The following is a 26,803-nucleotide window of genomic DNA, read 5'->3' on the forward strand; positions in this document are numbered from 1 at the left end:
AGACTAACTTATGAAAGGTATATTTCCATATGTTTCTATTCACTTGCAGAATTTTTTTTTTTTGTTGTTGTTCGATAAACGTATAGCTTTAGGAATTAATTTTAATGAAAAAAAATAAGCAAATGGGAGAGAATTTAAGCCATTTTTGTTTGTGGATAAAGAATTTTTGCATATAATATAAAAAAGTTTCTATAATTTTTATATTATTGCATATAATATAAATAAGTATATATATTCTTCATTTTTATTATTGGGACTAGAATAATAACAAAAAATATTTTTAAATTTAAATATTTGTTTTGTTGTGATTTATTCAAATAATTATATCAAATCTGACAGAAAAAAACAAGAAATTGCAGTATCAGTAAATGTTGAGATAAATGCATTTTCCGAGTATATTTTGTGCAGAATTTTAAAATAGGTTGCCTTTGTTTGGGATTACATATTTATATGGGAGAGGCATGTTCTTTTCCAATCAATATGTACTATTAACGCTGACCAATATGATTTCCCTCTTGGAGCAATTAGATTTTTTTTTTATTGGAGAATTCGAAGAATAAGTTTGTTGTTGCATTTTTTAACATATACACTAATACCTTCTAATAATAAGGGGGGTTCTATGGTTCTTTTTTTATTTATGAAATATGAATTTTGGTAGATGTATTAATTCTTTTAAAAATAGCATTTACAACAACGTTAAATTTCTTAAATGGGATAGGAAATTTATGATTTTTCATAAATTGTTCATAAGTTTACAAGTTACCCAAGTCATCAAATAAGGAAAATAAATGGAACATAGCTGTCATAGAAATTAGAAAAAAATAATAATAAGGATTTTTTCTTATTACCACTTCTTGCAACCTTTGTGCCATGTGTCCAGTGTCCTGCAGATTTTAGCTATCTATATATATATATATATATATATATATACTCTTACAAAATCAATAACACAGTGATAGGAAATGTACTACACTTTATATATGCTCATTTATTAATAAAAATCAATTTACTGATCTACTTTATCTCAGTTCCGTGAAAATTACACCATGTACTTGACTGGGTGCTGACAGCCAGTGTAAAACATGATTTGCATACCAGGTCAAATTAATAAAAATTGATTATTTATGTACATTACTTCGAAGAAAATAATGAAAGGCTAGTGGTGATGATTTTATGGCTTTCTAGCTGGTTTTAGCAAGCAGCTAATTCTGTTAAAATAAATGTACTGCCCTAACCATTCTCTTACAAGCCTTTAAATATATGCAACATCAACATCAAAAATGTTTGTATTCCAACCTATATTAATATTGTACTACTAGCTTTTTCACCTTGTTACAAACTTGTCTAATTGAAGCAGAAAATATTGACATAAATGATGTTGTTCAATGTTTTTGCACAAAGCATGTCCACAGAACAAAGCTATTATTGGAGTTTGAACACATTTCCACACTTAGGTTTCTGCTACCAGTTCCACAATTCCAGGCAACAAAGAAATGACAGGACAACAACATTGATCAAATAATCTTTAACAAAAAACTACATTGGGAAAAATGTCAAATGTCTTGCATCTTATCTCCCCAATTAAATAGTACAATAAAATAACTCTCCCTAAATCAGGACCAGTTGTTGGTGCTTGACATATAAGGCATCCACATCAATATACTTTCATCATTTCTGAAGATACAAAAACTGCCATCGTGATTCTCAGATATTATTCTCATATATTATTTTCTCCAAAGCTGTATCAGACGAGCTCTTGATAGTGCAAACCTGCTCCCATTGCTTGGGCATTCAAATAAATAGTGTAACACGGAAGGCATTTTCTTTCCAATTCTAGTTCTACCTGAAACCTTCCCAACCGCATAAGATCAAAGTCAAAGAGAAGCAAACTAGAACTTTTTCCGCTTTTTCATTGCTAGTTTCCTTTTCATCTCCTCTTCTTCCAATCTCATTTCTTCTTCATCCTCCTTGATACCGAGGCGTAAACTGAAGCAGAAAAAAGCAGATGTTAAAGAACGTAACTTCAATTGGTCCTCTGCGTAATGGGAGAGAAGTGTTTTATTTCAGCATATGATCACAATCATTTTCTCTTCTTGGCATTCTTCCGCTGCATCTCTTCAAGCTCTCTTCTTTCCTCCTCCTCGTCCTCAAGCACTGCCATTCGCAGGCTAATCAGACAATCAGGGGTAAAAAAAAAAACAAACAAACAAACAAAAAAAGCACAAAACACACAAACAAACAAAAAAAAGGCAACAGTGCGATGATTTGGAGGAAATTAAGAACCAAATCAGAGCTGCTATTTTTTCATTTGAAGATCGCAGCTGAATTTACTGTCTTACCTCCTCGCTTCCTCTTTTTGCTGTTCTTTCCAGCTGCTCTCCATAAACTTCAATGCATAGTCACTTTCATCTTTATATCTGTTCAAATAAAAGACTGTTACAACAATGCACACAAATAATCCTTGTATTTTAATGTATGGTATGCAAAAACGCAGTCTCACAGCAATAGGTAACTTTTTAATTTACTGGTTGAAGCATATTCATTTGTACAATCTCATTTAATACAATTTGCTTAACCCCCAATGAGGAGTGGGGTGAGGGGTGTGCCCCCTTTTAAAAAGTCATACATTTTCAAAGGAATACATCTGTATGAATTTGCAACTTCCCTGACTGCGTAAAATAGTTGGGCTCCTAGTGAGATGGATATATCTATTATCTATCTATACACAGAAATGCTCAACAGAAATGACTGGTTGGCCGTGCAGGTCATCGGTTGACCATTCTTTACTGCATAGCTTCACAGCCATTAACAGCGCTCAAATGTTAGCGGGAAATGGACGTTTTAAAATGCTGGTCACACTAGGATTTGAGCACTGTGATTGGCTGTGAAGCTATGCAGTGAAGAATGGCGCTGCGAAAAGGGGCGGGATTAAAAAAGACGTTTAACATTTCTGTCCTGAGAGGTCATGCTTTGATCTTTGATTGGTCTCACGCAGTCACATGATGCGATTTCACAGGTCACCAAGCTTGAAATTTGCAATGCAGCGAACCGTGAAACTTGTCGCACAAGCTTGTGTTATCGCTCTGTTGCATTCACGTGCATATGAATGGAAGTCTGTGGGGAGAAAAGTGCAGTTTGACCGTAGCTTTACACTAATAATAATAATTTTTTATATATATATATATATATTTTTTTTTTTTATACAACAGTTCTGTCTGGCTCTTGAATATGATTGGCTGATAGCCGTGACATACTGTGCCAGTAGCAGCACACAAAGGCCTCTTTATCTTTGTGTATTACTACGCCCACATAGAAGCAGAGGACGCTCTACAGTTTGACAAATATTCCTGCTGTTGGGCAACAATGTACTTTTGAGGCTATTTTAGTCGAGAATGTAGCTGTTTAGATTGCAACTATGCAGTTGATTTATAAGGATAGTGGCTATTTTAAATTATTTATAATTTCTGAGAGACAGCGTGTCAGTCGCCATTAGTCAAAGACAATTGACGTTGTCTATGCACAAGATGGCGCCAGGACCGCATATTAAACTTCAGACTTCAGGCCTAAATCTTTTATTTTGACATTTGAAGAATGAATCCATGATTAGAATAATATAATATCTGCATAATATGTGGCAATAAATAGTTGTAACCTTGCACAGGTCAAAACACATTGCGATCAAATACTTCTGTAAGACTCACTTGTTTTTGTCATAGCCAAATATTTCCCTGATGTGTTTTGAAATTTCATCTTGGTCTTCGCCTTCATCGTCAATGAAGTCATCCATCTCAGAGTCGTACTCTTCTTCGTCCTCGAACTTCCGTTTGTAACTGGATGTTATAGGAGGCAATGCTGGTCCTTTAAAAAAATACAAATAAATAAATAAAAGAGGCATCTAGAAAACATGTCAGTAGTATACACTAGAAAATAATGCCATTACTAATTGTATTTCTAAGACAAACAGACTTGTTAATAAAACCGAATGTGTGTGGAAATCACTCAAAGTTGTTCTTATGCAAATTCAATGCAACAGTTCAGTTCTATTCCAAAATGTTTGAGCTTAACCACTTACAAATGTAATTAAATATATTTAACACTCTAACATGGGACATGTTGTTGAAGTAAATTAGACAGAAGGGATTTAAAAACTTCGTCATCTATAATTGAAAACTTGCTTTGAGTGTGTAATATTCATGTAAAAAAATGTATGATCTCTTATGTGTACTGTTTCTAACACAAACCCATAGTATTGTGTGGTTTTGCCGCTATCAGAGCAGAAACGAAAGCTCTCATCACTTTCTGCTGCCTTCTTTCATGTTTATGAACTGCAATAAATAATTTGTGGCTTCACAAAAAAACAGAATGCTTACAAAAATAAACACTTCCCCTCTTTGAACATATCACTTATGAGATGCAGGAAAAAAAATGTCTAAAATCAGTTTTTTGTGTGTGACTTCTGACTGTAATTTCAGTCACCAAAAACATGTTTTTATTATTATGTTAAGTATTAATGTTAAGTACTTTAACTTGCAATATTCACCAAAAATTAAGTACATCAAATCCTTTTTTTAAGCATAACATCAGGTGTAAACAAAAGGCCTTAGTGATAAGTTTATAAAGTTAGAAATTGAAAATTTTGTATAATATTTGAATAAGAAAGATGCCCTGTCATTTAACAAGATCATTTTTACATTGTAAAGTTGGGAGAAAAAAAATATGAACTACTAACTTTTTTCCTACTAAAGGAATTTGTTGAGTCTGTAGCTCTCTTAAAATTAAAAGTTCATGAAACACTTCTCATATTACTTACCAGAAGGTTTGACCAGTATTCTGTGGCCCGAGGGACCAATCACAGTCCTGGGACCTTGTGGCCCTGGGGGTCTTTGGACCATCCCAGGTCTCGGTGTAATGTTCTTTGTTGAAATGGTCTCTGAAACAACAGTGCACTGGGATCTTCCGGGGCCAGAGCTCATCCTGTTCATCTGTGACCCAGAAACACCACGTTCCATTCGCTTTGGTCCATTTAAAGAAGCTCTGGAGCTTCCTGGAAACTGCTGACTTTGCAAATTACCACCTGGTCTCGGTTGCTTCGAGGGGTCACCAGTGAAGGGTCGTACCACTCCACTGCCACCAGGCCGAGGTGGAGCATTGCTCCCAGGTCGCGATAACTTCCCTGGATTTGCTGGTTTCTGAGAAGGTCCACTGGTACTGAAATTACTAGGTCTTCCATGAGCTGAGTTTTTATGTGGTCCTTGACCTGGTCTAGCTGCACCAGGAGGACAACTTCCCGAAATACTTGATTTCGCCTGAGTTAATGAGACATTCCCCTTCCTTGGGGTAAGGTCACTTGAGGTTGCGGGCCTTTGGCCTTGTGAGGGTCTGGGTGGTGCTTGTTTCGCTTGAAACGATGCGCCATTTTTCATGGCAGATTTACTATTTAAGGCACCTGAGGAGCCTGAGTTGCTTCTGTCTCCATGGAGTTTGGCAGAAGTTGGAGTTCTTTCACTAGATGCTTGAAGCTTTGGCTTTTTGCTGGTACTGCTTGACTGGTGCTTCTCCTCTGATGGCCTTGGAAATCTTCCATTTTTGCCATCTCTGTCTACATGCTTCTTTTGAGGATTTGAGCTGGTTTGAGATCGGCTGTCTTTCTGTCCTGAATTCTTGTCTGATCTGACATCCTTCCCTTTATCCAGTTTCTTAACTCTGCGCTCCATTTCAAGTTCGCGGATCTCCTCTGCTGTTCTAAGCCTCTCTTCTGTCTTCTTCACTACTTTTAATTCCACAGGTTCAAACTGCTTTTTTTCTGCAAGTTTTAGTAGATCTGCAAAGTTCATTGACGACGAGGCGGGCCTAGCTGGAGCACTGAGTTTTTTTGGTTTGTTTTCTACTCGGTTGGAGTACTCAGGCCGAGATATAGCCTGAGGTTTAACAGGCCTACTTGGTTCAGATTCAGAATCTGTGCCCTCATAGTCAAAATTATCCTCATCATCATAATCACCACCTTCATATTTTGTTGAACTCTGCTGCTCTTCCGTACTGCTTCCTTTTGACTGTCTCTTTTTAGGCTGGTCTATGACAGGGATGCCGTTGTAACCTCTGAAATTGTCCTTGGTTCGTGATGCCATTGCTCGTGCCTTCCTATCTGATTTCAGCTCCACTCTTTTAGCCAGCAGATCTTCTTTTGCTTTCTTATCCTGTTGTTCTAAGGATCACATAGAATGTTTTTTTTACTTTATCAAAAACAGAAAACAAATTATGACATCAACAGCAATAGATGACAATGAATGCCAGTGCAGGAATTCTTAAATACACCATATAGATATGACCTTAATAGACAGGAGTAAAAAAAAACAAAAAAAATCATGCAAGTTTAACTTTCTGGCATATGTGCCATTGCTGTTTTTCAAATTAAAATGTGTTGTTATTATTATTATTATTATTATACCTTATAGGTTACAAAAAAAGGTCCCATGAAGTGTGTTGAAATGTACATCTTTATTCGTTGTTAAAATAATTTCAACTGAAACAAAGACTGCTTCCAAAATCACATACTTTTTTTTTTATACTATATAGTACGCTAAAAACAGTATGAGAGCCGAGTGGTAAGTGCGAATTCATAGAATTCGAAAAACAGTTTGTGAGAAGTAGTCAGATGACCTACTAATTCCGGCGAGATTCTGAAGTGCGCATCGGATGGACACTACGTTATCCCACGATGCTCCGAGAGATAATTCATGAATGAGAGAGAAGCGATGCAACTCACACAAGTAGGTCACATGATCATGACAAAATGTTGGATGCAGCACATCTAAGTTCCACTCATACTGCTTACATTTCATACTGTATAGAACTTACTTTTCAAACGGCCAAGTAGCACATTTTAATTCAAGCGTAGTATCTACCGAGTAGGCTGTTTCGAACGCAGCTAAAGACAATCACTTTGGGCCGTGGAGTAGCTCCTCCCCTTTTTAAAAAGTAGCCAATAACGTTTTGTTTTTAATCACTGCTCTACCAGAGTGAGAGGTGTTTAGCTCAAGCGCATCAAATGAAAGCAAATGAGAAGCTGACATGGCTGGACATGTCAGACACTATAGAGCATTTGATTGGTCAAGCTTTAATGACAAACTGAATCATGATGTAAAATAAAAAAAAAACGTTGAACCGTTTAGACAGAAATGACAAACTGCAAGCTTTACTTAATTATACTGGTTTTATATGCCCTACTGCAAATGTTGTCACTATTTTGGAGCACACCAACATATAAATGTTCTTTCAAACAGACTGAAACTAACATCTACATTTTTTTTATTTTAATTTTAATGGGACTTTTAAACATACAATTAAAATGTTCATTTATTGGCAAAATAATTTAGATTTAAAAGGGCACCTATGATGAAAATCAACTTTTGTAATCTGTTTGGACCAAACTGTGTGTAGGTATATTGTGTCCACTGTCATACTGGAGTGATATAAACACATTAGGTCCTTTTTTTTAAGTGCCTGATGTTAAAGTAGAAACTAAATCCCTGTAATTTTAAGGCCCATCGCGATGTGACAGAAGTACGGTTTTCTCCAACAACCGAAATGATTGAAAGGCACCATGTTTCTATAATAACATGTATACACGTCCACAAAACTCTTTTTTGCAAATAAAGTGGGATTAAGATATTTTTTAATAACTCTTTGTGATTATCATACGTCTAAAACATTTTTAAAGCAAAGAATGTTTGTAATAAAGACAGTAAAATCACTGTGTTATTCTTAAAAACTATAACCACCACGGCTACATAGTATCAGTAAAGGCGCACATAAAAGAGAGTGTGTGTGTGTGTGTGTGTGTGTGTGTGTGTGTGTGTGTGTGTGTGTGTGTGTGTGTGTGTGTGTGTGTGTGTGTGTGTGTGTGTGTGTGTGTGTGTGTGTGTGTGTGTGTGTGTGTGTGTGTGTGTGTGTGTGTGTGTGTGTGTGCGCGCGCGTGTACTGCAAACAGCATTTGCGTGTGATTCACCATTTCAGAAAGACTTCTCTACCATTTATACACAAAATAAACTTTACCATTTATACACAAAATAAAATTACAAAGTATTTTTGACTAATGAGCTTTATTTCAGCTTCATCGGAGTCTGTCTCTGTCACTGTGCTGTTTATCTGACGTAATGCATGATGTAATGCCGTATAACGTAACGTAATAACGTATTAAACACTGCAAGCAGAGCATGAGCAGGGCATATTGAGAGCAGAAGCAGCACGCAGATGTTTGCTTTTCACACCGACTGCATCTGTAGCACGCAGATTATCGGCAGCTGTTGCACAGATCAATCCATCTCTGTCTATTCTATCTAGTTACCCATCTATCTATAAATACACTTTTTTTTTTTACTTTTCAAATGCACCAAGAGTTGTGGCAACTTCCTCCTATGCCGTTTTCTTAACCTGCAAGTCTTTATATTACGAATTATATAGATCCTAAAGAGCTGTATGCTTCTCACACTCTAAGGAGTGTCATTCATGTCATTTATTCATGTCATTTACATCACACTTGGTCAGAAGACAATTGTACACACTGCATGACTATCTGGGCTAGCGTTCCGTCTGTGCTTTGTTCACACTGCAAGACTTTAAAATAGAAAGAATCACCAACAACTGTCAAAACTACGTTTCACAACCAAACATACATGAGAAGGCATGGAAACAGCGCGAGGTCACATAAGTATATATATAAATATATTGTTATTAACTACATAATGAGAAAGAAGCCTTTAGTGGGATAGAAAATGTACTTATTTTGCTCACCTGGCATTAAAACGAGCAAATTCTCTTAAACTTTTTTATTTTTTGTTTTGCATATTGCTTAGATGACACGTCAAACACAGGGTGCTCCTGCCAAACTTCCAGGAGTTTTTCCTCAATTTCTAGGGGCCAAATAAACTGAAAATGAGTGTTTTTAACTTCTCCCCCAACCTCCCGCTGGCCTGCAGGTACCCAGCACTGAATGCTGCCCTCTCATTGGCTGTAGGTGATCGGTGATGCTATTTTTAATCAGAGCACATTTCACATGGTATGATTTGAATCACAGACAGCTCCAAATATTTAGCTTTCCAAATATCTCACGGGCGTCGGCGACTCATCTACGATTTTCTTAGATTACATCTTTGATAGTTTAACTGTGTGATTGTTACTCTTGTGAACAAGCACCAATTTGCCTGTGATTTTAGGCATTTCTCAAAACGTGTAGCCAAGTCAAAAAATGGGGGCTAAAATAATGCAGTCTGAACTTGGCATTACTAAGAAAAACTAATACTTAATAATAATAATAATATATAATAACTAAATAATAATAATAATAATAAATAATAATAATAACTAAAATTGTTTAATATTTGGTTTTGTAGTTCAGGCCCAAATAAATATTTGTTTTTAATCCTTGAAGTTCATTTGACTGAATACATAAAAATCCGCGGATATTATCGATGCATTTTTTGGGTACTTCTTGCAGTCATTCAGTGTGTTTTTGGTCATCATAAATGCACTGTTACTTTAATTGAGCATGAGCATGAGCAGCGCGGCAAAAATAGACACCATGGCAAAACTATCGCAGCACTACAGCTTCATTGACGCTCACGCTTCGCACTGCATTCTGCGTGCAGTATGAAAAGTTCTAATCTATTAACATGGACGCCGGAATTAAACACGCCCTGCTCACGCTTGCGTTGTGATAAGCAGACACACATGCTGCGGGCGGGGAGAAGTAATTAGTTTTTTTTTTAAAGCCGCAGGCTATAAAAACAGCGACAGTATACTAAGGCCCAATCCCAATTCTACCCCTTAGCCTTTCCCCTTATCCCTACCCCTCGTTTTGCGCGTGCACGCCAAGGGGTAGGGGTGTCTCAATTCTCTTTAGCTTGAAGGCGTAGGGCTAAGGGGAAGGGGTGAATAGCCCTTCCAACAAAGATTTTTCAGGACCACACTTGAAACCAGAATGCAAAAGCCACAGCGGCAGTATTGCTGAACACGGAAGTGAGGAGATCCACAAATTAGTATTTTTTTGTCATTATTACGAAATTTTATGACAAACACATGTTTTAATAAATTCATAAACGCGTTCATGTTTTACCGTCATGCTTTTAAAAAAAAAAAAAAAAAAAAAAAAACGCAAAATTTTGCGATCTATAATCCCTATTAAATAACTCCTGTAAAGCAGTCCTACAGTATTCTGAAACTCGAATACCTTGTCAGTAGTGTCTAGTGGCTGTCAATGGGCTTTTTAACAGTGTCTGCTATAATGTTAATGTTGTTTTTGGTGCGTTTACATTGATGAATACGGCCACTGTGTGAATACACAAAACAGTTACGATCTTATTACCACATTAGATCGTTATAATAACATAATATATGCCTTCAGTGATCTGCTGAAGATAAATACCAAAAAATAACACAACTGGAATCACTACCGCAGTTGCCATCGTCTGATCTCACAGGGGAAGCAGGAGATGGCAAGCACATATGATGACGTGTACAGGTGCTGTAGTGCTGTCCCAATTCTTAGGGGTACATTTTGAAGCCCTTGCACTTAACCCTCGGTTGTAAGGGCCAAGGGGAAGGGGTAGGAGTACAAAAATAGAATTGGGATTGGGCCTAAATTTTTTAATAAATAATCTGATGGGTATTTTGAGCTGAAACTTTACAGAAACAATCTGGAGACACTAAAGGCTTATCTTACATCTTGTTAAAGGGGTAAAATAAGTGCCCTTTAAAATTCGCTATATTTAACTTATTGACTGTATACTAATATTGACGTCAAGTCAGTTTTATATTCGCACATTCCTTCATTTAACGTTCTCTATGGTGTTTACCTATACTACTTTGAATATTAGGTCTGAATTAGCATGCAAGTATGACTTCAAAACAACATTAGCACTATTTAAATCACTGTTAACAATGTTGTACTTTGATAATCATTGGTTGCTAATATGATTTACCTAGTAAGAAATTGCAAATAATATTTTTCTGAAATTGTATTATTAACGAGAAAGTCTGACTGTGTGAATATAAAACCAACTTTACCTTAGTTACATGATTACAGTAGCTTTACAGGTGCTAACATACTATGAGCATGGCATAAAATGCAGGCTTTTTTAACAGAGGCTTTTATTATATTCGTTATTTTAAATCTAAACTGATTTCCTTGTGTAAAAAAAGAAAAAAAAAACTCTACTAATTTACAACATGCAATAACATAGAAGATAATGTTAAACACAATTAAACAAGATTTGAAATAAAAAAAATACCTTTATTCTTTTGCTCCACAGCCTTTTTTTTCAAGAAGGCCTGCACAGCAGCCGAATTAACTCCTCCCACTTTGAGATCTTTCTTGGGTGGGCCAGTTTTTAAGCTATACCTTTTCTAAAAGAGCAAAACAGGATTAAAAAGTACGGCAATGTAAACATGCATATTTCTATTTATGAAGTCACAATAAAGTACTTTTGATATTAGGTTTCTATATTAGCCTAAACATGCAACATGTACAAGTTCCATGAGTAACATGTTGCAATGTTTTTATATTTTACATAATTTTCTACTTGTACATACCGGTAAGCTGCTCAGCCCTTGATTTTGGGACGCGATAGACAGCACACTGTCGAAATCCATGACCCTTCACTGTCCACAGTTCACTTTCTTAGCTAATAGCAATAGCTACCACTGACCAATCGACAAACACAAATTTCAGGCAGCCTTTGTGTCCGTAAATGCAATATGGAAATAAGCTTTCGATATTAAACGACTAATAGAGCAAGAAAAGGAAAGCTAAAAAGACAGCATCGAGTAAACTAACTCTCTTTAGCTTCTGTCCGTCATTTCTGATCAGCTGTTGTGCATTTAAACCATTAAACAACGGGGAGCGCGCCCGATAAATAAACAAAAAGTTACGTTCCGTTTTTGCTCGGTGATACAAAATCAGTTTCCCCAAGTTGTCATTAAACGACGTTAAACAGAAAAGCTGTAAAATAACGTGAACTGTGGTAATCTTCTTGTGATATTTGTGTGTTCTGGAAACAGCAACCAATCCCACGTCATCCGGTTCACATTCGCTCGTCATTTCCGGTTGTTTAAGACACGCGGTTCATTCTGGTTAATGACATATGTGATTACGATATAGAAAAGTATGGAGTTATTTCATTCAACTAATGGCTATAATGGTAAACTTTTATAAAAACGTTACAAAAAATTAAGTGGTTGTGTGGAAAAGCATTTTTTTTCTGATGAATTCAAACATAGCATATGGTGAATCAAAAAAACTTTCTGGATCTCTAATATTATCTGTAAAATCAGAATTGACAAGTAAACTGTACTTTAATTATATTTTTGTTTTAATTCTATTTTATTTTTATTTCTTTGGCTGTTTTTTTTGTAATAATATATAGGCCTATACTGTTGATATATATATATATATATATATATATATATATATATATATATATATATATATATATATATATATATATATATATATATATATATATATATATATATGTCAAAATGTCAATCATGTCAATATATATATGTCAATATGTCAATCATGTTGTTCATTCTGGTTAACACTGTTATACTTGCTGGGAAACCTACATTAACAAACAGGTTCCTTATTTATTTATTTTTATAGACTTATTATGTGAAATAGAACTTAATTAAATCACTTAGATTAATTGATAATAAGAAATTGGCTTTTTTCTTGAGAAAATATGGTGAGATCTTTCATGCTACTTAAATTTTTATTTTTTATTTTTATTGCATTTTTTAATGTTTTTTATGTACTTTTTTGTTTTGCTCTTTATCCTGTTCAACAAATTTGAATATTGTGTAAAATAACTGTTCTTATGTACTGTATTCTAAGCTGTATTATACAGTTTCTTGGAATTAATAATAAAAAAGGTCCATTCTAGTTAATTATCTATGTGTGAATGATTACAATATAGAAAAGGATACAACCTATATCATTCAACTGACTTATAATGGTAAACTTTCATATAATCTTCCTTAAAATGAAGTGGTCGGTGGAAAACCTTTTTTTTCATTTCATTAATGAGTTAAAACAGTATGCTATATGAATGTGAACTAAAAAAAGCTCTCAGAAACTCTAATATTATCGGTAAATTCAAAATTGACAAGCAAACTGTTGCATCATAAAAATTTTTGTCTTCATTTTAATATATTTTTATTCCTCTGGCTGTTTTTTTTTCTCTTAACATTTCTTTCAATCTACTTAGTAGGCTTACTATTGGCATATTGTATGAAATATATATTTTTTCTTCATTTTGCAAAAAATGAACACATATTTCAAAGTTGTTTTGCCACAAAAAAAACTAAGACCAGAAATTGAAGTACCTTATATAATGTAACAGGTTAAACAAAGAGAAATGAGAGATTTGTAGAGAACATTCATTCATTTTCTTTTCGGCTTAGTCCCTTTATTAATCTGAGGTCGCCACAGGTAACTGAACCACCAACTTATCCAGCATATGTTTTACGCATGCCCTTCTAGCTGCAACCCATCACTGGGACACATCCATACATACTCATTCACACACATACACTACAGCCAATTTAACTCACCCAATTCATCTATAGTACATGTTTTTTAGACTTGTGGGTTTTCTACCTGGAGGAAACCCACGCAAACATGGGGAGAACATGCAAACTCCACACAAAAGTGCCAACTGACCCAGCCAGAGCTCGTACCAGTGATCTTCTTGCTTTGGGGCGATTGTGCTACCCACTGCACCACCGTGCTGCCTTGTAGAGAACAAATATATATAATATTATAAAATAAATAGGCTAATTACATGTAATATAATGATATAATATATAGCCTAAAGAATTCTGACTTAAAAAATAAATAAATAAATAAATGAAACTAATATACCCTTAGATTATCTCACGACTTTTCCTGTTCCTTTATAAATATTTAGTAGGTAAATATAAGTGGTAATAAATATATGTAAATTGTATTGATTTTGTATTATACAAGCTGTGCCAAAATAAAGAGTGAAGTGACGCAATAGTTTTTCTTTGATGTTACCACAAGGTGTCGATGTCGATCCAGACAAAACAGCACAGGGGTCTTCTCTCTTTGCTCACCTAAATATAGTTTTTTATTTGTTTAACCGAACTCGCATTACGTATCCGAAATAAATGTTGCATAATATGAAGTATATTAAAACGTGACAAAAAGAAGAAACCTTTATTATTGATGATAAACACGGTACATGCAAATTTCGCAGGTAAATCCCTCCCACTGGTCTACGTTTGCTGAGGCTCGCGCATTGTAAACACTTCTGTGCGATCCAATTGGACGGGGTTTGATTTCAGCCTCAGCCCCCTCCCACATACAGCTGATGTCTCTCCTCCCACTGATGATGGCCTGTCCTAAACACAAGAGAAAAACAAATGTCACTTACAAAGGGACGTAAATATTAGCGTGTGCACTCTGTTAGCGACGACTGATCTGTTCATATTTCCGCTGGCCGTTCAACCCTAGACGAAGATGGTTTCTCCTGTCACCGTGGTGAGTCTGTTACCTGTTTTCGTCATTAAATCTTCATATCAAAACATAATCGACGCGATCACTTCATAAATACAGGATATCAGTTTAGTTCTGGCATTTTATATATGCGTGTTTAGGTTTCTAAAGTGACCGTTATCATCCGAATTCGTGTATTGTTTGTAACTGGCAGCCACTTACTCCGTATAACTGTTACATCAAGCGTGATTGTTGTTTATTTGTATAATTTGTGTATACAATGATGCTTTGTGCATGTTGTACTCCTCCTGACGACAACAATCGCTGACATCACCGTTTTTAGCTATATTTTGCATCCTTCACTTGAGTCTGTTTTCTTGGGAATAACAATGAGCACGTGATTGTGGCCAGCATGCGCGCTCATGTTTACTTTACATTTATAAACCATGTGCAATATGGCCGTGTTTTGTTTAATTATTCAGACTTTCTATTGATCTACAATTAACTATGCACTGTGCAATTCGCAATGCAGTGCTGTTTTTGCATTCTCAGTATTTCCCCAATTTTCTCTGCTTTCATCTGCTTTCAAAGGGCATTATTCAGCGGAAACAACTCGTGACAAGCCTTTATTCCTCTTTTCGTATAGATGCGTTCATTATCACTGAAAAAAAACATTCTCCTATTAGCCTTTATGATTTTAAATAATGTTTTTGAATAATATGCCTATGGCATTTTAATGTGTTTATTAGTTAAACTATATGTTGCATAATTGGCAAGTTGGAGCAAGTTGTCATCTTTGTTTTGAGTATGTTTTGTTAATAACCTTTAACATACATTTTACGTAAGCTGCTTTGAGTTTCTCAGATATTTCTTTCGTAAATGCATATTATGACAACATGTCCAGTTGTTGGACCTGAATTGTTGGACTTGTTGGAATGAATTAGTATGTAAAATACATTTTAGTTGTTATTTATAAATAAAAAAAAATAATAATTTAATTAATAAATTAAACCAAAAAAAATTATAAAAATCGACACTGATTGAATTAACTGTATTTATTTTAGAGAATAAATACAAAAAAATAGAAAATAAATAATAAAAATAGGCAGCCTCAGCAAAACATAAAGTAAAATCTTCATTGAAAAATTAAAAAAAAAAACATCATAACATCTGTGTGATCATTAAAAAGTAAGTTCTATAAATACAGTTGAAGCCAGAATTATTAAACCCCCTCAATTATTTGCCCCCCCTGTGTATTTTTTCCAATTTCTGTTAAACAGAGACTTTTTTCAACATATTTCTAAACATAATATGTTAAATAACTCATCTCTAATAACTGATTTATTTTATCTTTGCCCTGATGACAGTAAATAATATTTTACTTGATATTTTTTAAGACGCATCTATACAGCCTTAAGTGAGATTGAAATGCTTAACTAGGTTAATTAGGTTAACTAGGCAGGTTAGGGTAATTAAGCAAGTTATTTTATAACGATTGTTTGTTCTGTAGACTATCAGAAGAATAGCTTAAAGGGGCTAATAATTTTAACCCTATAATGTTTTTTTTTTTAAACTGCTTTTATTTTAGCTGAAATAAAACAAATAAGACTTTTTCCAGAAAAAAAATATTATTAGACATACTGTGGAAATGTCCTTGCTCTATTAAACATCACTTGGGAAATATTTAAAAAAGAAAAAAAAAATCAAAAAGGGGCAAATAATTCTGACTTCAACTTTACTGTACTTCTGTGTGGTATAAATCCACCTTGATGTAATTGTCATTATGACATACAGCTTTAGTTTATTTATTTATTTTTATTTTTATTTTATTTTTTTTTACAATTAACTGTTTTTATTGGGTAAAATTGTCAAGCAACCCTTTATCCTATTTAGTAACTCATGACAAACAGGAAAGCAGTGAAAGGAAACTATTCCTATGGACAAAAGCAGTGTTTTGGTTTTGTCAAGAACAACTCTCTCGACCCAAAAATACTTGACAATTATCGACCCATTTCTAATTGTTATCTAAAATACTTGAAAAAATTGTCTCTATCCAGCTACAAAACTATTTATACAATAATTCCATATCAGATGTCTTTCAATCTGGATTCAAATCTCTGCATAGTACTGAATCTGCACTTTTAAAGGCTTTAAATAATGATGACTACCGATAATGGTGATACAATGGCCTTAGTGATGCTCGACTTAAGCTCTGCCTTTGATTTTTTTTTAATACAAAATACTTCTAACTCAATTCCAATCTGCACTTGGTATCTCAGACACAGTCCTTAATTGGTTCGAGTTTCTTATCAAATAGAAGCTTTTCAATGAGCCTAGGTACCTTTCTTTCTTCTCATGCAGAGCTGACTAGCGGTGTTTCACAGGGATCGGTTCTTGCACGCCAGCTATTCTTGTTATGTATGCTGCCCTTAGGAACCATAATGAGAAAGTTTGGATTTATGTATCACTGCTTTGCAGATGATACACAGCTTTATATACAGTTGATGTCAGAATTATTAGCCCCCCTGAATTATTAGCTCACCTGTTTATTTTTCCTCAATTTCTGGTTCACGGAGAGACGATTTTTTCAACACACTTCTAAAAGTAATAGTTTTAATAATTCATTTCTAATAACTGATTTATTTTATCTTTGCCATGATGACAGTAAATTATATTTGACTAGATATTTTTCAAGACACTTCTATACAGCTTAATGTGACATTTAAAGGCTTAACTAGGTTAACTAGGCAGGTTATGGTATATAGGCAAATTTCTGTATAACAATGTTTTGTTCTGTAGACTATCGAATAAAATTATATCTTAAAGGGGCTAACAATTTTGACCCTAAAATGTTTTTTTTTTTTTTAATAAAATCTGGTTTTATTCTAGCCGAAATTAGACTTTCTTCAGAGGATCAGACATACTGCGAAAAAATTCCTTGCTCTGTTAAACATAATCTAGAAAATATTAAAAAAAGAAAAACAATTAAAAGGGGGGCTAATAATTATGACTTCAACTGTACCTATCTAAAAAAATATTGCTTAACCCTCAAGAGATTAGAAGATTGTCTTCGCGAAATCAAACTCTGGCTCACAGATACAGTAACTTAGGCTTTTGAATGAAGATAAAACCTGAGTTAATATTTTTTTGGATCTCCACAGCATTCTAGCAAACCACCTACCGATCTCGGTGTATTAAACTGTTACCTCACCTTTGAAGTTAAAAAACTTTTCTACTAGACAGTAGGCTAAAACTTGCCAAACAAATAAGTAAAATAGTAAGTTCAAGTTTTTATTATCTATGATAACTAGCCAAAGTGAAACCCTTCCTATACAGATTAGGTTATTGTAATTCCTTATATATTAGGGATGTAACGGTATCAGAATTTCACGGTACAATTATACCTCGGTATGAATGGCACGGTACGGTATTTATTGAATAACTTACAGGAAAAACAAAACTAATGAAAAGACTCAAAAAAAGTGCCAAAAGTGTTTATTTACCTTAGCACTGAACATATCAATGACATACAAATTAGCCATCTATCTGAAAGTTTCGAAACAGGAACTTCAATTTTTCAATTTTAATAACAAAAAACTATTAAACCATATATAAAAAAAGAGTTTCAATTTAGTATTGTTGAAAACTCATCACATTCAACATTTAATCACTCAGTCACTTAGATAGAGATGGGTTTTTTAAGGAAAATTATCATATAACTATAACCTGGTAAAAGCTGGGATCTCTGGGCATTTACAATGTCCCCTGCAACAGAAAAAAAAAAAAAACATTTGGGACTGAGGTTTCTGGAACAGAGAGATATGATTTAGCCAAGGTTGACAGCAGTGGGTAACATTGTGCATTGTCTTTCCACCACTTGAGAGGACAAGCCATGAGTGAGATAGAGGTCTCTTTGCGGTACAAGTCAATGTCTGCATCAATTTAACAAGTGTGCTGTGTTCTGCAGTCCCCATGACTGTTTTTAGTCGTATTCCCTGACTTATATTTTACCACAGTCTGGCAGTGCCTGCATACTGTTTTTCTCTGTCACCTTTTCTCCTTTTTTGTATCTTTTTAGAAAGAAACCGAAATGCTTCCACACATCCAATTTAAAACCCGCTTTAGGTTCGATCATTTCCAGCTCTTTTTCTTCCCCGCTACTAGCAGCACACTCCATTTCCGCATTACTGGATCTGTAGTAACAACAGACCGCAAAGGATAATGGCCACGCCTAGGCTAATGGGAATTGTAGTTCCCGCTACCTCCCGTTCGCTTCATTTGCCTAATTAAACTTTTCTCAGAAATATAGTTTTATTGAGTCATGCGCCTACGGTAATATTGAGAAAAATTACTATTGCGGTATGATGGTATTTACAATATTGTTACATGCCTATTATATATTGGTCTACCTTTATCTTCTATTTCAAGGCTTCAAATGGTACAAAATGCGGCTGCAATTTTCTCATGTGTAGCCACAAATATGACCATATCACACCAAAATTTCGATCACTACTTTGGTTGCCGGATTATTTTCGAATAGACTATAAAATTTTACTCTTTGTTTATAAAACCTTATTTGTAATTGTTATAAAACTTTTTGATCTGATCACTACTAAGGCCCAAACCCGCTTAGATCAAATTCCCACTGCGATTTATTGCAAATACTTCAATCTCTAAATGCAGGGGCGATAGCGTTTTTGCAGTTGTGGGACCGAAACTGTGGAATAAGTTACCATTAAAAATCAGAATAGCAGCCACTCTATCTGTTTTTAAATCGATGTTAAAGACTCATCTTTTTCCTAGTGCATTTAATATTTTCTAATGACAGTTCCAGGCTAAATTAAATTGCTTTTTCTTGGAAACTTTTATTCTTGTTACTGTTGTTTTATATTGTTGTTTTTATTGTAGTGTGTTGCTGTTTTGTACCTGCTTCAGCTGTTGTACAGCTCCTCAGTCGACCAAACGTTGTAATTAAGTGTGCTCTAGAAATAAACTTTGATTTGATTTGAGGGATTTGGGAGAGAAAAAGATTAGGAATCATTTGATTTTCAGTGATTAACAGTTTCCTTGTAAAAGTCCTACCTGCATAGTGGTAGTTGTATCATCCAGAAAGCTTTACTAACTTATTTAAAGCGCTAAGCATGCTTTCGTTCTAAAGAGATCATGCTGCCTACCATCTCTTCCCCTTAGTTGGCTTGAAATCAGAAACACTTGTTTCGCAGTGTCTCTAAATTTCAGTTTGACCTTTCTCAGACTGCTGGATACAGCAGAATCTGATTAAAATATACACTTGCTAACAATAGCCTTTTTCCACTTCCCCCACGGGCAAAGACTCCAACTACAAATTCCAAGACTAAGCCAAGACCAACTGACATGGACAAAGAAAAAGTTTAGGGGCAAGAAAAAATATTAATTAATTTTTTTTGTTGGACATTGTAGTAGTTATACATAAATAATATTACATGTTTTGTGTACTTCGTTTAATAAATTCAGCGTTTATTTTTACTATTAAGCATGTTTTAAATTGAAACTGTAGTGCAAAATCACCCAATTAAGTCTTCTGGAATTCATTTTGTGATACCGTCATTGTCCAATCAGAAGATAGCATTTTAGATACAAAATCCCAACCCAGGCTAATCGGAAACATGTGCCTCAGCTTAAATGTTAAAATACATTGCTCCGGATACATTTCATTGCACTTTCAGATGACAAGAACATCTGTTTGTGCTGTTTACAATTTAGCGAATCAGAAATTTGTACTTTTTTGTTATACATTTCAGACACACATCCTTCTTATATGTTCACAATAAGGTAGGACTTGTACAGATTACCTAGTGAAGCATGATCTAAACCCTTTCCTTAACCCAACTAATAGTGTATTCCAAAGCAAAGAAGAGAAAAGTGTACTGCAACTAAGTAGGTTATATGGAGATATAGAGGTTAAGCAAACTTATTTGATTACAAGTCATAGACATTTTTAAGTTCTGGATGAACATAATCCTTTATTCATCTTAATATGAACCTATTCCTTTATATGAACCTATTCATTAATGTGAACAAAAGTTGTTGGCATCATATTGTCCCATAAGGTTTCGTTTCACAAAAAAGGCTGAAGCACAGATTTCCAATGAACCTGTGTTGAGATATCCAATTCTTCCTGACCTAGATGGAACAGTAAACCTTGACATATTAATCTTTGGTTTGATTTACTGCTTAGATATAGAATCTTTCATTTTTTTTATTCATAATATCACAATTCCAAAAAAAGGTATCACATTTCTCGTTGGATAGTGTTGTATTTCACTTCCAATTGTTAACTTTATACAAGAGAAGTCCTACAGTCTTTTTGACTCACATGATGGCATTTTACTTCCCATGAAAACAACTTCAGTCTCTTTTTTGTCCTACAGGTCAAGAGTGAGGGTCCAAAGCTTGTTCCGTTCTTCAAAGCTACTTGTGTCTACTTTGTTCTATGGCTGCCCACCTCGAGTCCCTCCTGGTTCAGTGCCCTCATCAAGTGTCTCCCCATCTTCTGCCTTTGGGTTTTCCTGCTAGCTCATGGCATCAACTTTTTAGGTGCCCACTCCAGTGCCAGGAAAATCCTGGCAGGACTTATTTTTTCAGCTTTGGGTGACGCATTTCTCATCTGGCAAGAACAAGGCTACTTCAGTCACGGTGAGTTAATTCATTTGTGTTGCTTTGATTTGATTAGTAAAGAATTAAGAATTATTTGCCATGGAACTTGATAAGAAGGCATGTATCATTGGTAGAATGTAAATAAGTTTGTTAATCTTATTTTTGACTTCTTGCACTTCTAAATTCTAGTTAAGTGATTTCATGCTAATTGTTATAAGCAGAATGGTCTTTATTCTAAAGTAGAAAGTTTTATATTATAACTGAACTGTCATGCCTGATTCAGCAGCTCTTGTACTGAGAAAGCAGTGTAAAGGTTGAATGAGCTTTTTAGGTCAGGGTTGAGGGTTGGAACAAACCATTCAGGCCGAAGATACCCTTGGGAACCATGCAGAGTTACTCGAGCAAAGTTTCCTTTAGAACAAACGACCATGCTTTACCAATACTAACATGTTTTCTGCATGATTTTGTACAAAATACATTTATGTTAAATGTTTATTTTGGGAAATAGGCTATTTGTACAACTGCCCTAGAGTCATACAGTTGAGTTTTACCATTTTTGAATTCATTCAGCCGATCTCCAAGTCTAGTGGGACTTTAAAGGGGGAATTAATATATACAGGGTGGACCATTCGTATGAAGACACCTTAATAAAATGGGGAATGGTTGGTGATACTAACGTCCTGTTTGTGGCACATTAGTATATGTGAGGGGGCAAACTTTTCAAGATGGGTGGTGTCCATGGTGGTCATTTTAAAGTTGGCCATCTTGGATCCAACTTTTGTTTTTTAAATAGGAAGAGGGTCATTTAACACATCAAACTTATTGGGAATTTCACAAGAAAAAACAATAGTGTAATTGGTTTTAACATAGCTTTACTATTTTAAGAGTTATGTACAAGTTATTGACCACTTATAAAATGTGCTCAATGTGCTGCCCATTGTGTTGGATTGTCAATGCAACCCTCTTCTCCCACCCTTCACACACTGATAGCAACACCGCAGGAGAAATGCCAGCACAGGCTTCTAGTATCCGTAGTTTAAGGTGCTGCACACCTTGTATCTTCACACCAACTTCAAAATGGCCACCATGGTCATGACCCATCGTGAAAAGCTTGCCCCCTCACATATACTAATGTGCCACAAACAGGACGTTAATATCACCAACCATTCCCATTTTATTAAGGTGTATCCATATAAATGGTCCACCCTGTATATTTATTCAAATTTTCTTTTTTTTCCCTTTCAATTACCAATCATTTGATGCGCTTTGGTCCACACTCTGTATTACGCTGCCTGACTGCCTGTCTGGGTTTCAACCATGGTTTTAACAAGGTCCGGTGCTGACGTAATGGGGCGGGTACTTTCACTTTTCACTACTACAGCCTCTCACCTCTTTTTGTGTTCAAACCAAACTAAGGCAGGTTTTTTCACATGGCAGGTTTACGTGCTTCATACATGTTGAGAGATCAATTGATCGACTTGAAAAGAGAATATGTCTTGACGAGTGCTTAATTTGTAAATTGTGAGATCCCAGAACAGATCAAGGAAAAACAGATCCGGCATGTTACCAGAGGAAGGAGAGGTGTTGCGGATGAAAGTGAAGAGCGGGTGGGGGGGTGATGGGGAGTCACGGACGAAGAGGGTTGGGGAATCGTGGAAGACAGTAGCTTTGTTTCCATCCAAAAATGCAAATGAACTTTGTGCGCAAAACTGGATTTTTATCCAACGAGTCAAAGTGAACTAAATCGTCACTTCCTGATTAACTGGCGCCAAATATCAACAGTAAAAACGGAATTTGATGCAGAAGAAGAAGCTGCGTCAATCTTTTCTTCATCTAATAAATGACTTGCGCCTTAGAGGACAATCCTGACACGCAGTGAACGCACTGTGGCGTTTAAAGGTGTGAGATGCGGAGCACACTCTTGATTCTGTAGGTCATTAATAATATAATAACACTAATACTTAAACGGTAAGACATTTTAGAATGACCAAAACAACAGTTCAGATGGTTTACAGTGTGCTCAGCCTGCTGCTTTGTCCATGTGATTATGAAAATGTGTGTAAATGATCTTTTATCACAAAATCACATGACCTTTTTTAATGCGCCTACTGAAATTTGTGCGGTAAAAGTGTTTCCATTGTAGTTTATGCGCATCTTTTCTTAACGAATAAACAGTTTATCCTACTCAGTTATGCGCATATGTTTTTTATGCGCATTTTTAAAATTCATGTGCATCATGCAGTTTCAATTAGCCATCGTTTATGCGCGTATGCCAATTGCTCAGAAAAATAGGTGGATGGAAACATAGCTAGTGAAGAGCGTGGGTTCGTGTGAGGAGGGGGATCGATAAAGTGAGGTGCTGGATCAGATTTCAAAGGTGCCGGTTCCAGGCACAAATTAAGCCCTGAGCCCGGTTTTTTAAAAGTAATCCACTAGGATTTTGGATAAGGGATTGGATCAAATCTTAAAAAATGGGTTTTTCAAAAGAAATAACAGATTACATAATCGGATTAGATCACGTAATCTGATCAAACCTTTCATTTGGGTTTTTCAGACTTTTTTTGTAGGATTTGGATCACTTTGATCCAAAAAACCTGGATTAAACTGATCCCATCAGAAGGGTGGATTCAGTGTGGATTCCATGCCCAAAATGTAATGAAAGCTTAAGAAATTTATCAAATAATACTATATTGATCAAATTGATCCAATACAATGTTGCCTTGAAAAATTGGCTCTAAAAGTAAGCTGGATTAAGTGATCATGGATTGCAAGAAAAGGATTACTAAATCCAGATAAATTTTATCTGAATTAAATCTTTTGAAAAATTGGGCCATGGTCTTGACATAATCCACCAAGACGTGACTTAGTAAAGCATGAAGTCATGTAAGACTTTATTCGTTGCATTAGTCTGTATGTAAATCACCTCGTCAGGCAGTGCTGGAGTAGCGTGAGAGTGGACCATAGTGCATCAAACAAAAGGTATTGAAATAAGAAAAATACACAACTTAAGTGCTTGTATTTGTTGTATTTGCACAAGCTGTGCGATGCGCGTCCACAACCTCATGCATTGGGTTAAATTAGACTGTCCAGTTTCTTTGTTCAGTCCGTTACTACCATGCTTGAAACACAGACAGGCCAGTCAGGCAGCTCCACATCCACAACTTCACACATTGTGTTAAATTAGGTTTTATAGTCTGCTTGTTCAGTCTATTACTTCTACTGGATCTGTTCAGCTGAGGGAACAGAACCAACCCTGTGACGTCAGACACAGCGTCATTCTAAGATGGCAGTGCCCTAGGTCTAAAAGCTATAGTAAAACATGTCATTTTCTGCTAAATGGTTACATTAATCAAGTTTGTTATATATATATATATATATATATATATATATATATATATATATATATATATATATATATATATATATATATATATATTTCTATTAAAGTGGAATCCAGTGTTCAAAAAATGTAAACTTTACTGAATTCCCCTTTAATCGCATAAGCTCATTAGCATCTTGCTTAGAAAATTAAAAAATGAGTGTTAATAATTTTCTTATTTGAAGTTGGAATGAAATCTAAATTTACTCTTATTTTTATTAATGTAAACAGTAGTAGTGCTTGTTATAAACGATGTATCTGTGCGCGTCATTATTTTGTAAAAGTTTATTTGCTCTCACAGGACTCAAGAATAAGGACGTCCCGATGGCCCAGGGTCAGCATGCGAGATGCTCAGGACAGCAGACAGGATCATTACTGGCCTGATCTGGTTTAACTTGGCTCTGACTGTTTGTCAATTGCGTGCAAATACAGTCTTGGGGTGCTTTTACACCTAGATGTTTGTTTCGGAACCTGTCTCGTTTGCAAAGTTAGTGCGGTTCGTTTGGCATATTTGAATCCTGCAATCGCGCTCTGATCTGCGCCAAAACAATCGGTCCGAGATTGCCTGAATGAGGTGGTCTCGGCTGAACTGAAACAAACTCTAGTTATATTGACCTTTGGTCTTAGTACACAATGTAACTACAGGAGAGTCAGGCTTTAAATAGGAAATTCATCTAAACTTTTTTATTTTTGATGAAATGCTAATGGTCTAAATCTAGTACCCCTGCCAGACCTGGAAGTCAGCTATATGGCTTTGAAAATGTCAATTTAACTCTAGGGGAGTTGTAAAAGTGGTGTGAAAAGTGGTTTAAATTCATGAATTCAGAGGCGTCCACTTCTGCTTCTGGAGACCTTTCTGCAGAGTTCAACTTTAACCCAAATTAGGCATGTGAACAAGCTATACATGGCATTTAAGATTACTTGAATTGTTGGAGCTAATCTCTGCAGGAAGGATCCTACAGAAAAAAAGGACTGGATACCTTTGCTTTAATTTTGATAAATGCTCAGTTTGACTGTTTTTTGCCTTGACAGGATTGCTTATGTTCGCCATCACCCACATTCTCTACTCTTCAGCCTTCGGGATGAAGCCTCTCAACTCGAGAGCAGGTCTGATCATTGCTGTCATCTCAGGTTTCAGCTATACCCTCCTTTACCCCTACCTCTCTGGTCCGTTTACCTACTTGGTGGCTGTTTACATTGCCCTAATCGGCTTCATGGGCTGGAGGGCAATTGCTGGAGTTCAGTTCGCAAATGACCTCTGGACCTGGACAAAACTGTCAGCCTGCCTGGGTGCCGTCCTCTTCATGGTCTCCGACCTCACCATTGCTGTCAACAAGTTCTGCTTTCCAGTTCCACACTCTAGAGCCATCATAATGGCAACCTACTATGCGGCACAGATGTTGATCGCACTTTCAGCAGTGGAATGCCAAGATGCTGATACATCTTGGAAAAGTGCCTGAGGAGCCACACATTAATCAACCTTCCCCTAGTGACTCAGCATTATTAAAAGCTGCACAGGTTCAAGTATCACTTCCTGAATCCCCTAGTCCCTCCACAATCCCCCCTGTCTAAACAAGTCTGGAACATATAGGTTACTATTGACCAGTTATTGTAGACCGATGCGGGAATTTATGCTGGATTCATGTACAGGCTTGCATAGTCTTGATCTTCAGCTTCATGACTTAGGTATTCTCCATAATTCTGTGTTGAAATACTGCCTTTGGTCCTTTCATTCCTGTAGTGGTTGTAGTACTATCATTTTTGGTATCTTAAAAGAAGAGACTTTTTTAATACTAGATCCAAAATACTCAGTTTTTATGCAACTCACTTTACTTCCGGACTGAATAGGTTTTTCATTACAACTCAAACCATCTGTCCACTGCAGATAGTTCTTTATGGCTTGTACTGTGAACAATGAAATTCTTGAGTGACTAGTGTTTATCAGGCCCACAGAATGGGCCGTCAAATAATTCAAGTGTATAGGGAGCTGGTTTCTTGTCATTTCATACTAAATATATTAGCATAGTGGGTTGCTATACCGAAAATCAACGCACAATTTATTTGTAGTAGTATTGTGTGATAAACCTTTCGTTTATCCTGTGTCATTTTTTCATGGCTTAACACACAATCCTCCATGCATCCATATAAATTTGCTGGACTAGTGGCTGGACTTAGTGTCTTTTCAAGCCCAACTGACTGCAACCAATGTTCACTTTGTCTCTAGAGTAGAGAAATCCCATATTTTATAAGTGTTGAGACGTGACCAATGCTAA

The 26,803-nt window shown here is 35.6% G+C and overlaps 2 protein-coding genes across 4 annotated transcripts; one reads left to right on the top strand and one right to left on the bottom strand.

Annotated features, from left to right (window-relative positions):
• Nucleotides 1-1,510: 1,510 nt before the first annotated feature.
• On the bottom strand, nt 1,511-12,081 carry spty2d1 (SPT2 chromatin protein domain containing 1). Of its 3 annotated transcripts, XM_017354057.4 has the most exons (7): nt 11,587-12,081; nt 11,286-11,400; nt 4,811-6,202; nt 3,702-3,858; nt 2,340-2,417; nt 2,079-2,168; nt 1,511-1,986 (listed from the first exon to the last, which is right to left on the bottom strand). In XM_017354057.4, the coding sequence occupies exons 1-6, from the start codon at nt 11,644-11,646 to the stop codon at nt 2,081-2,083; spliced, it is 1,890 nt and encodes a 629-aa protein (XP_017209546.1). In that variant the 5' UTR covers nt 11,647-12,081; the 3' UTR covers nt 1,511-1,986; nt 2,079-2,080. The 3 variants fall into 3 exon arrangements, with proteins under 3 accessions (XP_017209546.1, XP_005170733.1, NP_001153443.1); XM_005170676.6 differs by lacking the exon at nt 2,079-2,168; NM_001159971.1 differs by having other exon boundaries at nt 1,797-2,168.
• A 2,290-nt stretch (nt 12,082-14,371) lies between these two features.
• tmem86a (transmembrane protein 86A) lies at nt 14,372-26,570 on the top strand. The gene is made up of 3 exons (NM_001013512.2): nt 14,372-14,560; nt 20,926-21,190; nt 25,563-26,570. Exons 1-3 carry the CDS (start codon nt 14,540-14,542, stop codon nt 25,988-25,990), a joined length of 714 nt encoding a protein of 237 aa, NP_001013530.1. The 5' UTR covers nt 14,372-14,539; the 3' UTR covers nt 25,991-26,570.
• The last annotated feature ends 233 nt before the right edge of the window (nt 26,571-26,803 follow it).

This window comes from Danio rerio, chromosome 25 (genome assembly GCF_049306965.1).
Source record: "Danio rerio strain Tuebingen ecotype United States chromosome 25, GRCz12tu, whole genome shotgun sequence".
Classification (NCBI taxonomy): domain Eukaryota; kingdom Metazoa; phylum Chordata; class Actinopteri; order Cypriniformes; family Danionidae; genus Danio; species Danio rerio.

Excerpts from the sequence above, each read along its gene's own strand:
- spty2d1 (XM_005170676.6), bottom strand. The coding sequence starts at position 11,646 with ATGGATTTCGACAGTGTGCTGTCTATCGCGTCCCAAAATCAAGGGCTG. Across the intron at positions 11,401-11,586 it reads AAGGGCTGAGCAGCTTACCG|AAAAGGTATAGCTTAAAAAC; the intron begins GTATGTACAAGT and ends TTGCTCTTTTAG. Across the intron at positions 3,859-4,810 it reads AATACTGGTCAAACCTTCTG|GACCAGCATTGCCTCCTATA; the intron begins GTAAGTAATATG and ends ATTTTTTTAAAG.
- tmem86a (NM_001013512.2), top strand. The coding sequence starts at position 14,540 with ATGGTTTCTCCTGTCACCGTG. Across the intron at positions 14,561-20,925 it reads TGGTTTCTCCTGTCACCGTG|GTCAAGAGTGAGGGTCCAAA; the intron begins GTGAGTCTGTTA and ends TTTGTCCTACAG. Across the intron at positions 21,191-25,562 it reads ACAAGGCTACTTCAGTCACG|GATTGCTTATGTTCGCCATC; the intron begins GTGAGTTAATTC and ends TTGCCTTGACAG.